This window comes from Macaca thibetana, chromosome 10 (genome assembly GCF_024542745.1).
Source record: "Macaca thibetana thibetana isolate TM-01 chromosome 10, ASM2454274v1, whole genome shotgun sequence".
NCBI lineage: Eukaryota > Metazoa > Chordata > Mammalia > Primates > Cercopithecidae > Macaca > Macaca thibetana.
In genome coordinates, this window is record NC_065587.1 from 93220656 (window position 1) to 93237059 (window position 16404).

Here is a 16404-nt window from a genome sequence, read left to right on the forward strand (position 1 = left end):
CTCAGCCTCCCAAGTAGCTGGGACTATAGGCACACACCACCATGCCCACCACACCTGGCTAATTTTTAAATTTTTTTGTAGAGATGGGGCCTCACTATGTTGCTCAGGCTGGTCTTGAACTCTTGGGCTTAAATGATCCTCCCACCTCAGCCTCCCAAAGTGCTGGGATTATAGGCATGAGCCACTGCACCCAGCCTCACTCTGAGATATTAATGTGCATGATTAGAATTTTTAGTATTTGTGTAATCTGTGGTTTGGTAAAGGAATATAATAAATATACTTTTTTGTTTGTTTGTTTGACTGGTTGTTGTAAAGAGTGAAGTAGGGAGGCAACAACCAAGAATAAAGGGAACTGGTTCATCAGAGCACTTTCCCCAAACCTCCCACTCTCCAGTGAAAACAGAATCTGAGGGGAACTAACCTAAAGTTGCTAATTTAAGACTCTGGAGTGATCACAGCAATATATTAAATTAGATCTTAGAAACTGGGGCTAGGAAAATCAAAAGAAGGAAGGAAGGAAGGGAGGGAGGCAGTGAGAGAGGGAGGGAGAGAGGGGGAGGGAAGGAGGGGGAGAGGGAGTCACATGGGAGGAATGAGCTAACCCTCCACACAGATCCTTTTTGGAAGTTGTCAGGGTATAAATAAAACACAAATACTATTAAAGTGCTAATTATTGACAAATTGTTGTCAAGGAGAAGTCCTGCTTCGCCTATTTAAATGCTTAGGCTATACTTAGAATGTTTATATGCATAAATTAATGTAATTGGTGAGTGGAGAATGAAATGAACAGAACTTAACAATACGTTGTAGTTTGGACCAGGTGTGGGGAAATGTTCTCAAACGTCTGACTTGTCAAATATTTTAAAGCAGCATTATTGCTTTCAAGCACTTCTGTTACCTTGCAATTAACAAGTTTATGTTTCAAAGGAGTTATTTCAGGGGCCTACTTTAATAAGTGAAAGCTAATATTTGAAATTAACAACCAATTTGTACATGTTTATTGAAATTCTTAAAGACGTTAGTATCTTAAGTAGGTTAGGCAGCTTCCTTGCTAATATTTGAACATCCATGTAATTGGTCCACACAGCGTTTTGTCCACCCCTAATAGCTTGCCTTTCCTTGTATGATGGTCTTCTAAAGATCCTCACACCCCAACACCCGTGTGAAATGAAATGGACCCAGGGAGGGGTGTTGCTCCAATGTTGCAGGAAACAGGGACTCTGATAATCAGAGAACCCCACCACCCACCTGAAATCCCTAAGGGGGTGATGGGCAAGACCTGGGTTCAGCCTGGATCTTCCGACCCCAGGTTGTGCTCTCTTACAGCTCCTTTAGCACGCTTCCAGAACCAAGCTCCTGACCCAGCAGGAGAGGCCACCTCTCTCTAACTGCTGGGCCCCTCAGTGAAGACTGTCGAGCTTTGTGGGAGCCTGGGAGCACAAGGAGCCCATGCTGCACCCACTTATCCTCCCCATGGCCCCAGGGCTAGGCAGGCTTTTTCGGGGTCAAGAACTCACCCAGTTTCCCCTCCAGGTGGCCTCTCCTCACAGGCACATTTTCAGAGGGGACACAGGTACTCATTTACCCCACACTGCTGTCCCTGAAACGGGCGCCCAGTGGAAAGTCTGCGGAGTCTTTCATCTTCCACCTCCTCTCAGTTCGCTGCTGCCCAAAGTTCTCAATGTCCCTCTGCAGCTCAGAGAACGTGGGATTCTTCCCCTCTCCCCTCTAGAGGAAGGACCCCTAAGAGGGCCAGGGAAGTCATTTAGCACATCCATGAGCCTGGGTGGAAAATGAGTTACATCATTATTTTCATCAACCTCTAGCTGAAATTTAGCACTTCCTCCAATTAGGAGTGTAAGCAGCACACGGCAGAGTTTGTTGTGACTTTGTACCAGGAGAAACCACAGATGTCTTCACATCACATAACAGCTGTTGATGGTATCTTAAAATATTGTTTATGCTCATCACTACTTTAAAAATGCAAACCCAAATGTTAGTTGCTATTTAATGTCTTAAAGTAGCCCATATATTTCTATATTGATTATGATTTTTAATATTTCCAAAGCTCTATTTCAATATATTTGGTTCATCTTTTAAGCCTCTGTATTTTATTGTATACATTTAAGAACACTATTCCGAGACAGGGGCTGTGGCTCTAAGAAGGTGAGGTTTTCTACCTGGCGTTGTGACATGTTGTCCATCTGGCCAGCACCTCCTTCCCACCCAGCTCAAGGCCTTTCACCAAAGCCTTTCCAGGGGCTCGCGCCCCTCCTCCACCAACATCCCCCCAGCTCAAGGACGGAGTCTTTGTTGCACCAAATGGCCTCAGCTCACTGCAAGCTCTGCCTCCTGGGTTTTTACGCCATTCTCCTGCCTCGCCTCCCGAGTAGCCGGGACTACAGGCGCCCCCACCTCCGGCTAGTTTTTTGTATTTTTTTAGTAGAGACGGGGTTTCACCAAGCATCCCCCTGACCTCGTGATCTCCGCCTTTGGGGATTTTGAGCCACCGCGCCCGGCCTGGGGAATTCGAAGGAAACTGAAGCTCCCATTCCAGACAGGGCCGAGATCATGTTGCCAGTACAAGGGTGGGCCAACCTTTCTTCCCTCAGGCAGTGAAAGGCCTGCCTTCTGCACTCTCAGCCACCTCAGGGCCCAGGTTTCTGGGTTCAGCAGGAGAAAGCACAGAATCTGATTTGTGGGGAGCAGCAGCAGCTCCCAGGAGAAGGTGCAAGGAGGCCCCGGCAAGGCGGAGCAGAAAGGAGCAGGTGCAGGGGGTGAGGCAGCTGCACAGGGCTGAGGCAGCTGGACGGGGCTTCAGCCTTCACACCTGGACAGCAACTGGCTGAGCCTGGAGGAGAGAAAATCACCTGCTAGCTTTGCTGTTTGCTGCTGCTGTGATGCCCAGCTGCTGCTCATAGGGTATGCGCTTCCCAACCCTTCACTGAGCTACTGTTGACACACAGGGTGCCGGCACTGGGGACACAGCACAGAGCAGGACCAAGGCCCTGTCCTTGTAGGGTTTGAAATACCAGGCCAGGTAGCAGAGCCCCGGCCTGCTACCTTCAGGGTGCTGACCTTCAGAGTGTGGGCCAAAGAGGTGGCTTCGGCAGCTTCTGGAGGTATCTGTCCCCTTCCACGGCCCTCCGTGGCATCCGTGTACTCTCAGGCCTCCCCCTTCTCCTGTAGCTGCTTAGGTCACTCAGGAGGTTTACATAACAGACACAGAAAATTTACCCGATGTGATAGGTGGGCCGAGAAGAGGTGGCCGCCTGGATGCTGTCCCCAGGGTTCTCCCACAGCACGGGGCCTGCACCCCATCGCGTGGCTCTGCAAGGGGCTGCTCACCCTCCAGCCATCCCCACCGAACGTCCGTGCTCCTGGCCCGCATCCTTCCTCTCCCTCACCTCCTAAACTCAGTCCCGACTCTGCCCCATCAGGACACCCTTTCTCTCTGCTGCCCTGCCACCTCCCAACCGGTTGATTGGAGCACAAAAGGGGACACGGCACTACTCTGAACCAGGGAAAGCTGGGAATGGACTTGCGTGCCTTCCTCACAGTCACAGCTGCACCCTTTGGAGGTGCAACAGCAATGCCTGTAAGACCAGACCTTTAATGAGCTTCTAGACACTGCCTGCCTGGTGCTCCTGAGAACTCGACTTTATAAGAGCCACCTCCTTCTCCGAAAGGATCCCAGACGTAGGCAACCCATTTCACCCTCAGACTCCCCGGTCAACATGGCAAGGCCCAGGGGTGCATTTTGCCCTCTGAGATTTACCACAAGGAAGCCCCCCAAAAGGGCGGGCAAACCCAAGACCTTCCCCGCTGGGCTCCTGGCCAAGGAGCTCAAGAAGGGGAGGCTGAGGGAGAGCTCAAGAAGGGGGATCCTGGGGGGAGAGTCTAGGAGAGGGGAGACACTGGGAAGGGGGTCCTGAGGGAGGGTCTGGGAGTGGGGAGAGCCCGGGAAGGGGGTCCTGAGGGAGGGTCTGGGAGGGGAGAGAGGCTGGGGAGGGGTTAGAGCCCGGGAAGCAGGGAGAACCTGGAGAAGAGGGAGAGCCCAGGGATGGGGGAGAGCCTGGGGAGGGGCAGACCCCTGGCGTAGTGGAGGGGAAATCCCGGTGAGTGGGGAGAGCCTGGGGAAGGGGGATGCTGAGAGAGAGCCTGGGGAGAGGGGAGAGCCTGGGAAGTAGGAAGAGCCCAGGGAGGGGGGTCCTGAGGCAGAGCCTGGGGAGTGGGGAGTGCCCAGGAAAGGGGGAGACCCTGGGGAAGGGGAAGAGCCTGGAGAGGGGTAAGAGCCCTGGAAAGGGGGAGAGCCTGGGGAGGGGGGAGAGCCTAGGGAGGGGGGAGAGTCCAAGGAGGGGGGTCCTGAGAGAGCCCAGGGAGAGGGGAGAGACCGGAGGTGGGGAGAGTCCGGGGAGGGGTGTCCTGAGGGAGAGCCTGGGGAAGGGAGAGAGCCCTGGGAGGGAGGAGAGCCCCGGGATGGGGGAGAGCCCCGGGAGAGGGGAGAGCCCCGGGAGAGGGGAGAGCCCGGGGATGGGGGAGAGCCTGGGGAAGGGGGTCCCTGGGAAGGGCCCAGGGAGGGGGGTTCTTTACCATCTCTGGGAGGCAGAGCACCTGTCCTCCTGAGCACTGTGGGGCTCAGCCTCTCCTTCTCTTGCGGGGTCATTTCTGACCAGGCAAATTGTGTCCCGACGAGCCTGCTATTCTGCCCACCCAGAGGAGTATTCTCCTCTATACTCCGAGGAGAAAAAGACATCATCCCAACAGCAGCTTCATTTGCTTTGTATTTTCCTCTCATCTTTTGAAGCTGGAAGAAGAGGTTCTGTATTAAAAATGTTCCTTCCCACTGTGCGTAATGCTAATGTCCTCCACATATTAAAGCTAATGGAATATTTTACACACTGAGAATAGCCGCTGTGACCTTTTCTTCTTTTGGATGAGCCTCTTATTTTTTTCTCTCTTACCTCTTCCCCTCCATGTGACTCTTTTTCCTTTTTCCTTTCTTTGTTTTTTATTTTATTTATTTTGTGGTGGTGGTTGTTATTTCAGATATGTAACTACTGTAGCCAAGTGACCAGGGCATTAGGGCTTGTATTTCCTTAATTGCAACAACAAATAATATCATCAAATAATATACAGGGAGACAAAATGCACCTGTTTTCTTCCAGGTATGGCCTCTGCAGAACCTCCCGCTCTTATATGCGAAGACTGAGGTTTACAGTCTCCTTTGCAGGGCGAGAGTGTTGAAGCCTCCTGGAATTTAAAACTGCCAAAAGAGTTAAAGAGAAGCTGTGGTCTTGGTTCTATCTCACTGTTTTAAATGCTGGAAAAATGAAAATGCCTATGATAAGCCTGTGAGTCTGACTTAGTGGAACCCTCAGCCCTCAGCCAAACTTGGCTGGTGTTACACCTCAAGGATCCTTTAATCGGATGTGTAATGAGGATCTGGACTGGCTGCGCAGTGTGTACACGTAAGCTCCTAAGGCCTTCGCTGCAGCTGCTCTGAAGAGTGGGGACCCAGGGCCATTCCTCCTGGGCCCAGTGGTCATTGTCATCATCAACTCTGTTCTCTTTAAATGCTGCTGTTATGAAAGGAACTGGAGGGTAGCCAATCATTTGTACAACACTAATTCAGTCTTGTTTCACTTCTCAATATTTGCGAAGTGGTAAGAGAGACAAGTCTGCCATCTTCGTGTTCCTGTTCGTAGATGATTGTCAGGGGAGCTGGTATTTATGTGCCATAAACAAGAGCATGCATTTGCAAGTGCACGCACACACATAATTCAAGAACCTTGCTTCTACATTGTATTTATTTTTAACGTTTATAATTAAGATAAATGTAGTGTTGCCACTATGTAATAGCATAGCCCAGACTGACTACATTATCTTCATGATATTATTAGTCAACAAAGCTCCAACCATTAAAGAAAAGTCATCTTTTAGTGACCAGAACACATTGTATCACAGACCCCATGTGGCATGACCCAGCCTAACTTTCATGTGCAAAATCAGGATTCAGTGTCTTCCATTTGAGTGGCATTGAGGGAGAGAAAGGGTGACGCAGAGGCTTCCAGGTTCAGACCCTGCATGAGGCAAAGCATGTTGTGGAGTTCTGCACATGAGGAAACTGAGGCCCTGGGAATTTAAATATGGACTCAACTAAAGAGGTTCAAAATCCTGGCCGCCCTGGAGAGCTTCCCTAAGACTCTAGAGGAGAAGGTAAATTCTTCTTCAGGATAACCTTGTATCAGTTGCTGCAAACTTCAAGCCACAGTCTATGTGATTCTTATCGGTTTCAAAGGAAAGTATTTCATACACAACTCCAGCTCCCCGTTTTCTGATAAATCTCAAAATTTTATTTACGACACTGATCTATTTATTGCTGCTACCCATACATGGTGGCATAAACAACTTTTTCATTATGCTCATGATTTCTGTGATTGAGAGTTCAAGAGGCACCATGAGGATGGTTTGTCTTTACAACATGATGTCTGGGACCTCGGCTAGGAAGACCCAAAGCTGGGGGTGACCAGACAGTACGGTCTGGAAACACTTGGAGATGTCTTTACTCCCATATTTGGTCATCAGTGCTGGCTGTTGGCTCGTACTTTAAACCAACTATCCATAGGAGGCCCATCTCAGTGCCTTTCCATGTGGTCTCTGCACATGGGCTAATTTGAGCTTTCTCACAACACAGCAGCTGGGTTCCTCAAGCAAACATCCTACATCAAGGTGGAACACAAGATCTGGTTGTGATCCAACCTTCAAAGCCAGGCAGCATCACTTCTGCTGGGCTCTACTGGTCAAGGCATTCATGGGAGAAGACATAGATGTCAAGGCTCCAGAAGATTATAAAGGATGGGGAAAATTGCAGCTGCTATTTTGGGACTATATAGTCTGCCATAGCTGTATTTCCAATGATGAAAGAAAATTATACACATAACATATTTGTATTAATAGGTTCACAGGAAAATGAATAATGACAGAACAATTATTTTCCTAAATACTTTATTCCAAAACAATATATCAAATTAACAAAATATCTTTGACCTAAAATGCCTTCTGTCAGTCTTATAAGTTCATGGCATTATTTCAGTAAAAGGTAAAAGGCATTTTGACTGAGATGCTATTATACATGGCAGATGCCCGTTGGCATACATAGCAATGATGATAAACACATTACCTGATGGAGATAAAAGGGCTAAGAATCTTGTGAATCTTCAATGAGCAAAGCAAACAGCATTATGTTGATAACGCTAAATGATAGCGTTAAATATTTTGAGAGTGTTAAAAATAAGCTAAGTTAGCATATTCCATCAAATATGTGCAGCCTGATGTTTTATATGTGTACGAGAAAGGAATAGAAACTGTCTCAACAAAAGAGAGCAACCTTAAAGCATTTGCTAATCTTCCACAAGCATCTCACTTGCTATTCTAAAAACAAAGTGTTGGGAAAGCTTCTCTATTTACTTTTGCTACTTAAGTAAATAATTTATCACATCATAAGTGCATAGCACTTTGAAGGTTTCAGTTGGTTGGCTTAGCACAATTTGGCATTCTCTCTTGTTAAATGGCCATTTGCAAAATGTCTTATTTCAGATCTGCTGAAATACTGCATTTCTAAGTTTACACCCTACTTATTCATATTTTTAAATAACTCTTTTGCCATTTAGTCCCAAACCCATGTGCTGATATGTCTGCCGGGTCTCATTTCTTCCCCTGTATTAGTATCTGAAGCAGTGGTATGCTTTTGTTATGGGGGAAACTCTACCCTGGGAAGAAACAGAAAGATTTTAAAGTCATGCCTTTTTCTGGAGTGCACCCCAGGCCACCTATGCACTCCAAAGAATGATACTTGATCAAATCAGAGAACATTTCCTTCCCTATGCCCTACCACCATGTGAATGAGCATAAAAGGTTGGCAACCACTAGTGTAACATATGAAAATAACCATGAGTTGAGCTTGAGAAGCCACAAGACATATATTCTGACTTAGGTGCCACATATAGAGGAGCCCAAATGCCAAGGGAGGAGGCAAAAATAAGGACATTAGAAGTTTCTGACACATAAATCTACACCAAACATCTAATACACTTCAACTCCTGGCCAAATTAACATCAATTCTCACCTGAAAGTCTTATTTAACTCAGTATCTTCTGCCCTATACCATATGTCTATATTTCAACAAAATATTACAAGGCAGGCCACAAGTCAAGAAAACACTGATGAAACAAAATAATCATCAGAACCAAACTCAAATATGACTCAGATGTTGGAATTGTCAGACATGTAATTTAAAACAAGTATGATCAATATGTGAAAGGCTTTGATGGAAGAGGTAGACAACACTTAAGAAAATGGATGTCAGCAGAAATATGAAAAGAAATGCCAGTAATACAAAAAAGACAAACAAATAATTTTTTATTGGGCTCATACATAGATTTGACATGGCTGAAGAAAGAATCAGTGACCTTGAGGGTAGGTGAAAAGAAATGACCCAAACTGAAACACATTGAGAAAAAAGAATGGAAAATGAAACAGAGCAGGACAGAAAGTCCAAGAATGTGGAACAATATGAAATGGTGTAACACAGGGGTCTCCAACCCCCAGGCCGTGGACCAGTACTGGTTTGTGGCCTATTAGAAACTGGGCCGCACAGCAGGAGGTGAGTGGCTGGTGAGCAAGCATTACCAGCTGAGCTCTGCCTCCTGTTAGATCACTGGTGGCATTAGATTCTCATAGGAGTACAAACCGTATTATGAACTGCACATGTGAGGGATCTAGGTTGCACTCTCCTTATGAGAATCTAATGCCTGATGACCTGAGTTGGAACGGTTTCATCCTGAAACCATCCCCTCTGCACTGATCTGTGGAAAAATAGTTTTCCACGAAACTGGTCCCTGGTGCCAAAAAGGTTGGCAGGCACTAGTGTAACATATGAAAATTGGAATACCAGAAAAAGACACAAGAAATATTTTTTAAAATCATGGCCAACAATATTCCAATATTAGTCATAGACACCAAGCCACAGTCCTAAGAAACTGAGAAAACATCAAGCAGAATTAGAACAAAAAACAAAAACAAACCAACAACAACCAAAAGTAACTGAGATATATCCTGTTAAAACCATGGAAAATTGAAACCAAAGAGAAAATCTTGAATACATCTGAAAAGAATGAAGATGTTCTCTTTAGAGAAATAAAGATTAAAGCTACAGCAGACTTATCAGAAACTGTGCGACTCTGTAATCCCAGCTACTCGGGAGGCTGAGGCAGGAGAACCACTTGAACCCGGGAGGCGGAGGTTATGGTAGGCTGAGATCATGCCCCTGCACTCCAGCTTGGGCAAGACTACCTCAAAAAGAAAGAAAAGAAAAGAAAAAAGAGACTGTGCAACTAAGAATGCAGCTTACTGCAATCTTTAAAGATTTGAAGAAACAAATAAAGAAAAAAATACTGGCAAGTTAGAATTGCATATCCAGTAAGAGTATCCCTCAAAAGTCAAGGATAAAGTAAAAACTATCTCAGATAAACAGCTGAGGGAATTCATTGCCAGCAGGGCTGAAGTCTATAAGAAATAGCAAGGAAATTCTTCAAACAGAAGGAAAATGTTACAGGTCAGAAATTTGGATCTACATAAAGAAAAAAAGTACAGCAAAAAAGGAATAACTAGAAGTGAAATAAAATATTTTGTTTTTCTTGCTCATAATTTATCTAAAAGATCCATTTAAAGCAAAAATAGTGACACTGCCTTTGGTGATTATAGCATGTGTTCAAGTGAAAAATGAAAACAGCATCCCAAGAAATGAGAAGGGCATCTGCAAAAGGTATTATTCGAGGGTAAATTTAGATTAGTTTAAGATGTATACTATGAACCTTGGACACTAAACTATACATTAAAAAAGAAGTATAAATAATAAGTCAATAGAGGATAATATAAGTCAATAATAAGTCAATAGATTCCATTTTACACGGAATCATGTAAAATGTTCAGTTGAAACTAGAGGAGGCTGAAAAAGGGGAAAAACAAAAAACAAACAAAAAACAGAACAAATGCAACAACCATACAAAGATGGCAGCCATTAATCTGACTGTATTATCAGTTATATATGACAGTTAAAAGACAGATTGTCAAACTGGAGTTTTAAAAATGAGACCCAACTGGCAGGGTGCGGTGGTTCACACCTGTAATCCCAGCACTTTGGGAGGCCGAGGCAGGCGGATCACGAAGTCAGGAGATCGAGACCATCCTGGCGAACGCGGTAAAATCTCGTCTCTACTAAAAATGCAAAAAAAATTAGCTGTGTGTAGTGGCGGGCGCCTGTAGTCCCAGCTACTCGGGAGGCTGAGGCAGGAGAATGGCGTGAACCCGGGAGGCGGAGCTTGCAGTGAGCCGAGATCCCACCACTGCGTTCCAGCCTGGGTGACAGAGCGAGACTCCGTCTCGAAAAAAAAAGAGACCCAACTGAATGCTGTTTATAAGAAACCTACTTTAAATATAAAGATACAGATGTATTAAAATTAAGGAATGGGGCCGGGCGCGGTGGCTCAAGCCTGTAATCCCAGCACTTTGGGAGGCCGAGACGGGCAGATCACGAGGTCAGGAGATCAAGACCATCCTGGCTAACACGGTGAAACCCCGTCTCCACTAAAAAAAAATACAAAAACCTAGCCGGACGAGGTGGTGGCACCTGTAGTCCCAGCTACTCGGGAGGCTGAAGCAGGAGAATGGCATAAACCCGGGAGGCAGAGCTTGCAGTGAGCTGAGATCCAGCCACTGCACTCCAGCCTGGGCAACAGAGCGAGACTCCGTCTCAAAAAAAAAAAAAATTAAGGAATGGAAAAAGATGTACTATGCTAACACTAATCAAAATAAAGCTGAAGTGGCTATATTAATTTCAGACAAAGCTAACTTCAGAACAACAAAGATCATCATAGATAAAGAGGCTCATTGGATATGATGAAAGGTTCAAGTATCCAAGAAGATACAATCCTAAACATGTGTGCTCCTAACCACAGAGAGTCAAAATATGAGAGGCAAAAACTGATAGAAATGGAAGAAGAAGATACAATGGTAGTTAGAGATTTTCATGCCCATTTGTCAGTAATTGACAGATCAAGCAGAGAGAAAATTAGTGAAGATATAAATCATAAACGATGATCTGAATAACACTATCAATCTACTTGACCTTATTAACATTAAAAGAAAATTTCATTCAACAACAGCGTAATATACATTCTTCTCAGGGGCACATGAAGCGGTCACAATATAGGCCATATTCTGGGTCACAAAACAATCCTCAAAAGATTGAAAACTGTAGAAAAAATAAAAAGTATGTGACAGACAACAAAATAATTAAGATAGAACTAAATAACAGAAAGATACAGGTTATTTCTCAAATATTTGGAACTTAGAAAAAAACCCTTCTCAATAATGCATGGTCAAAGAATAAATCTCAAGGAAAACTTAAGAATATTTCAACTAAGTGTACATGGAAATATAATTTAAAATTTGGGAGATGTAGTTAAAGCAATGATTAAAGGGAAATTTATAGCATTAAATGCATATCTTAGAAAAAATGAAAGATTTAATATCTATAAACTTCTATCTTAGGGCACTAGAGAAATAACAAATTAAACAAAAGGAAGGAAATAACTACAATTAGAGAAGAAATGAATAACATTATAAACGGGAAAAATGTAGAGAAAATAACAAAACCAAATGTCAGTTCTTTGAAAAGAAAACATAAAATTTGAAGAGATCAACACAATTAAACCTCTAGCCAGGCTAACCAGGAGATAAAGACAACACAAATTATCAACCTCAGGAATGAAAAAGGGCCATCACTCCTGATGCCTGGGACATTGAAAGGAGAATAAGAGAATGCTGTGAACAACTCTGTACCTGTAAATCCAGTAACTTAGATGAAAGTGACCAGTCCCTTGAAAATACAAATGACAAAGCTCACTTGCGGAGCAAGGGATAACCTGATTGCTCTACCGCAGTGAAAGCAATGGTTCTCAGTCTTATCTACCTATGGAATCTGGAAAACTTGAAGGACCGTTGATGCCTGGGCCCTTCTGCTGGTGAATTTTATGTGATTAGTCTGGAGTGAGGCCTGGGTGCTCTGGTTTTGAGAACTCCTCCCCTGATTCTGATGACCTACCAAAGGGATCATGCTGCAGTCTCCGCATTCGGATGTCCTTTGAACAAAAGGATATTTTTCCTACACTTCAGAAAACATTCTCCATAGTGCCTCTTTCAAAGGCTAAAAGACACGAAGCCTTTCCCAGTTCCCGGGACTGGAACTGGCACTGGTTTGATTCCCAATTTCAGAAATGCCCATCAATCAATTCTCAACAACAACAAAATGCTTTGCTACCGAACTAAAAGGGAACGCTCTTCTGAGCTTGTTTGACAACAGGGTCCCACTGTCAAGTGGAGAACAAGGCTGGGGGAACCCTAAGAATAAGCCCCCCTCTTCAGCACTTCTTAGCGCTGCCCTGGAGCAGGGTCGCCTCTGGAGGTTGGAGAATCAAGTGCTCAGTCACTCTGTGGAGATCCTCGGGCCGGAGAGCAGCGTGGTGATGAAAACTTGAAGAGTAAGCTTTCTGAGCTGTGGCAGTATCTTTCCATCTTTTATTCATGTCGTTGGTGTGCAGCGTGGATGTTAAATCATTTTTGATCGTTCATAATTAGGGCACTTAGAGGAGAGCAGGATGGTCCCCCGCTAGGACAGAGGAAGGCGGAAGCTGGCGAGCTGTCGGCAGGGCTCGCTCTCCGGGGCATCCCCAGCATGCTCAGCCCCCTACTTCCTTATGTAAAAATTCTCTGGGAAAAAAAGAAAAGAATTGGCAACCACTGCCAGGAAGCAGGTCGAAAGCTTCCTGGCACTGCCAGAGCCCGTGTCCCTTAAGTCGAGACTCTTCTGAAGCGAGTACCAGGGGAGCCCCGCGAACTTGGACATCTGCAGCAAAGCACTCCTCTGCAGTCAGCAGCTCTGACACCTTTCATTATGCAGCTCTGTGCTCCCCATCCTGCCAGCCTCTGCTTATTCATCCTCTGATGTATTTATTGGTGTGTGGACCATCAATTGAGGTGGCCTTACTAAGGGCTTCATAGCAGAGAAAATGAAAAGATTTCCAAGTGAAGAAGGTCGTTATTACTGACTGGAGGAAGGCCTGGCATGGACCCTGAGCAGAATTTCCACTTCAAGAAAGGCAGTATCAGTGCATAATGCTATACGTTTGTCCTCTAAGTAATGGACTTTGAAATTTCTTTTGTATTTTCTGCTCCCCACCCAATCAAAACACATTGAGAATGGCAGCGGGGCCAGCAGGACCCGTGGGAAGGGGAGTCTGGCTGCAGCCAAGCTGGCAGTCCCCAGGAAGCACACACCCCTGCTCCACCCTTTGCCTTCTGCCAAACACACCGCACTAGGGCTCTGTCACCATTATCCGGAGTTGCATCCTCTGCCGGCCCTTGATCCTTCCAGAACAGGAAGTGAAGGTCAGCCTTGCTTTTCAGTCTCCACGCTTTGCAGATTGGGTGGAAGGGAAGGCAAGCAAGTCTGTAGGCTTTCCAAATCCCCCATATGGATTCTAAGATCTAGACCCTGAAAGGCAGGAAGATGATGATTTTGAGGGCATAGTGGTCTTCATGAGAAAGGCAGCCACAGCTACTCTGTATCTGTCCACGTTAGCCCCATGCAAATGGCTTTGTTTCAGGCAGAATGAATGCAGAGCTTGGACAGTGGAGATGGATGCTTAGCTGAGAGGCTGCAGATAGAACACGTGAGCCAGAAAGGCCGGCTCTGGCCTGCTACACACAAGACACGCCAAGGGCAGGCCCAAGAGCCCACACACTCCTCTGTGACAGACGTGGACATGTCGGCTCCCCGCTTATGCTGAAGTGGCCTCCCAACAGTGAGACAAGTGTGCCTCTGGGGTTCTCGGATTGGTCTTGCTACTGCCCTTGGGGAGACTTCCTCGGCAGTGTCTTAGGATGGAGGAAGGTCCTAGGTGGAAATTCTTGGGCAAGAGAATCGAAAGTGACTGCTTTGACTTCAGGGCCTTTCAAAGAGTCATGGCAATTAAATAAACAATATGCCAAAGAGAAATCAAGACAGGAAGAAGAGGAAAGGAGGTAGGCAGAGGAGGAAGGAAACTGACAGGAAGCCAAATGAGGACCACAGAGAAAGGCCCTCGCAGCCACCTGAGCCCACGCAGCAGTCAGCAGCTCTGTTGTGTCAAGACCATATAAATAAACCAAGGAAAAGAAGCCCACCACTGCCTGTGCCATGCTGTGCTGTAGGAACACGGAGAATTGGGGCCCTTCCACATGTTTATACACCACTGAGGCTTCAAAGCTGAAAGTGATTTACAAAGCTAGCCATGGTTTACTGCCAGCAAGGAGAAGTAAATGTAATGCAGGTTTTGTGAAATCATTTTACAGCACCATTGCCAGGGAGGGTGGACCAGAGTGAGCAGCCCAGGCAGCTTCCAGAACTGAGATAGTATCAGCTGCCGAGATAACTGCTTGAAGACAGGCAAGTGGTCGTCTGTCTCTGCCTCCTGCTGCCAAGTGGCCTTTCTCCTGCCACTCAAGATGTTCTATACTTTGAGGTCATGCACAAGTGCCTGGAGTCAGGAGCCGAGTCCAAGCCCAACCCTGCAAGGACCACATGCGTGACTGCACAGGAGATGCATCATCTGTAAAGTGAGAGATTCTGCTGGTGGTGGTGAAGAATGCCAGAACTCGATGATAAAAAGACAAAGACCTGAATAGTTAATTCACAAAGCAGATATGCAAAAATCAAGAAGCACAGAGATGGTGCCCATGATCTTGTATCATCAGAGGAGTGCAAACGGAAACCTCATGAGCTGCCTCTGCACACACCCACCGGCGTGGTCCATATTCAACGTGCTGAGACCCCTGGGGATTGGCTGGGACCTAGAGGACTGGGACACTCACCCACTGCTGGTGTGAGGGTAAAATGCTCCAAACACCGTGGTAATGATCTGAAGTTTCCTTAGAAACATAAACACATGTATGTCCCTTATTCCCACCTAGATATTTTCCCAAGAGAAACGAACTCAGAAATGTCCACAAAAAGAGATATACAGGATTGTTCATGATACTTTATTCATCAGGGCCCCAAACTGAAAACAACCCAGGGGAGCAGAGAAACAGCCAGAGTCTATCTCAAGGGTCCTTTGAATCCAGGATGGTTCAGGCAGCTCCATGTGGTGGGGCGGGCCTGAGTCCCTCTGTTTCAAAGGCAGCAGAATCCCTTACATGGTTGCAGCGACATCCACACTCCTGAGGTCCTGGGTCCTGGGAGCCCTCGTGCTGCATCCTCAGGACTCGTCAGACCTTGGTCCACTGTCATCCGGCTGCCCTTGGGCTGCCGCTGCTGGGAACCCTGCCTCTCTGCCATTGCCACTCTACAAGAACCCCGAGTTATAGAATGTCCCGTCCAGAGGGAAGGTGACACTGAAGTAGTCAGTGGTGAGATTAATACCGAACAAAGAGAAGTGAAGGCAAATGCCTTCGGAGCAATAAAGAACACTCTAAAGAGAGGAGGACAGCAGGATCACGTGATGATTTGGGTCTGGAAGATGAGCTGGCTTGGCTGCTGATGGGAAGTGAGGGAGAAGGTATTTAACTGAGGTGGTCATAGATGCCCTTGGATTGTCCACAGGGCGTGTTGTTATGGAGGGCAATGACAGGAAATCAACACTGCCTCAAAAGTCCCAGCTGGGGAGCCTCTACTTTGTGACGTACAAGGGAAACCATGGAAATCAAGGAAGAGGCTGTGGCCTAGAAGGCTTCAAAGTGAAGTCTGAGGAAATTAGAGAACAGGCTCATAGAATGTCCTGGGAGCTGTGGGCCCAGACAAGGTTGGAAACTGTGGCCTGGCATCTTCCCTGCCCAGCTGTAGAAGTAGAAGATGAAATGGTGGCTCCTGCGGCGGGCATCACCGTGCATGAGGGTGAGCTCCGGGGCAGGTGGAGGCAGCAGGGGCCTCTGAGGACTGCGGAAGGGCCTCGTCAGCCACCACATCCCCACCTGCGGGCGCGACAGCCTCATCATCTCCTCCAGAAAGCAATACTCTCAGCCACACATCAGGAACTGTCAGCCTCAAATTCAACATTCCTCATTCTTGAACCAATTTATCAAAACTTTTATTTTCACAAAAAGGTGATATTTTTGTATTTGGGATCAGGAAGACCTTTGTAGTTTATTAGGGGTACACTGGGAAGGACTTCTGGAGCAGAGCTTTTATCACATAAAATCTGCTGAGGCATCTGAGCATTGAGGAATCTCTCCTGGAAACCAACAGATCGGAAAAATTTCAAAAATTCCTCCTGCTGAGAGCACCCTTCTTGGTATGTGTGTGTG

At 46.2% G+C, this 16404-nt stretch overlaps 1 protein-coding gene across 7 annotated transcripts in view; it reads left to right on the plus strand.

Moving 5' to 3' along the window:
• SYNDIG1 (synapse differentiation inducing 1) overlaps positions 1–16404 on the plus strand; it is a 380966-nt gene that overhangs the window by 314524 nt on the left and 50038 nt on the right. Inside the window, exon 4 of one of the 7 annotated variants that reach the window (XM_050745506.1) lies at positions 5169–14776. The exons of the other annotated variants lie outside the window; for them this stretch is intronic. Coding sequence (XP_050601463.1) covers positions 5169–5264 — 96 coding nt within the window. The 3' untranslated portion in view covers positions 5265–14776. Of the gene's footprint in view, positions 1–5168; positions 14777–16404 lie in introns of those variants that run through there. 7 annotated transcript variants of the gene reach the window in all.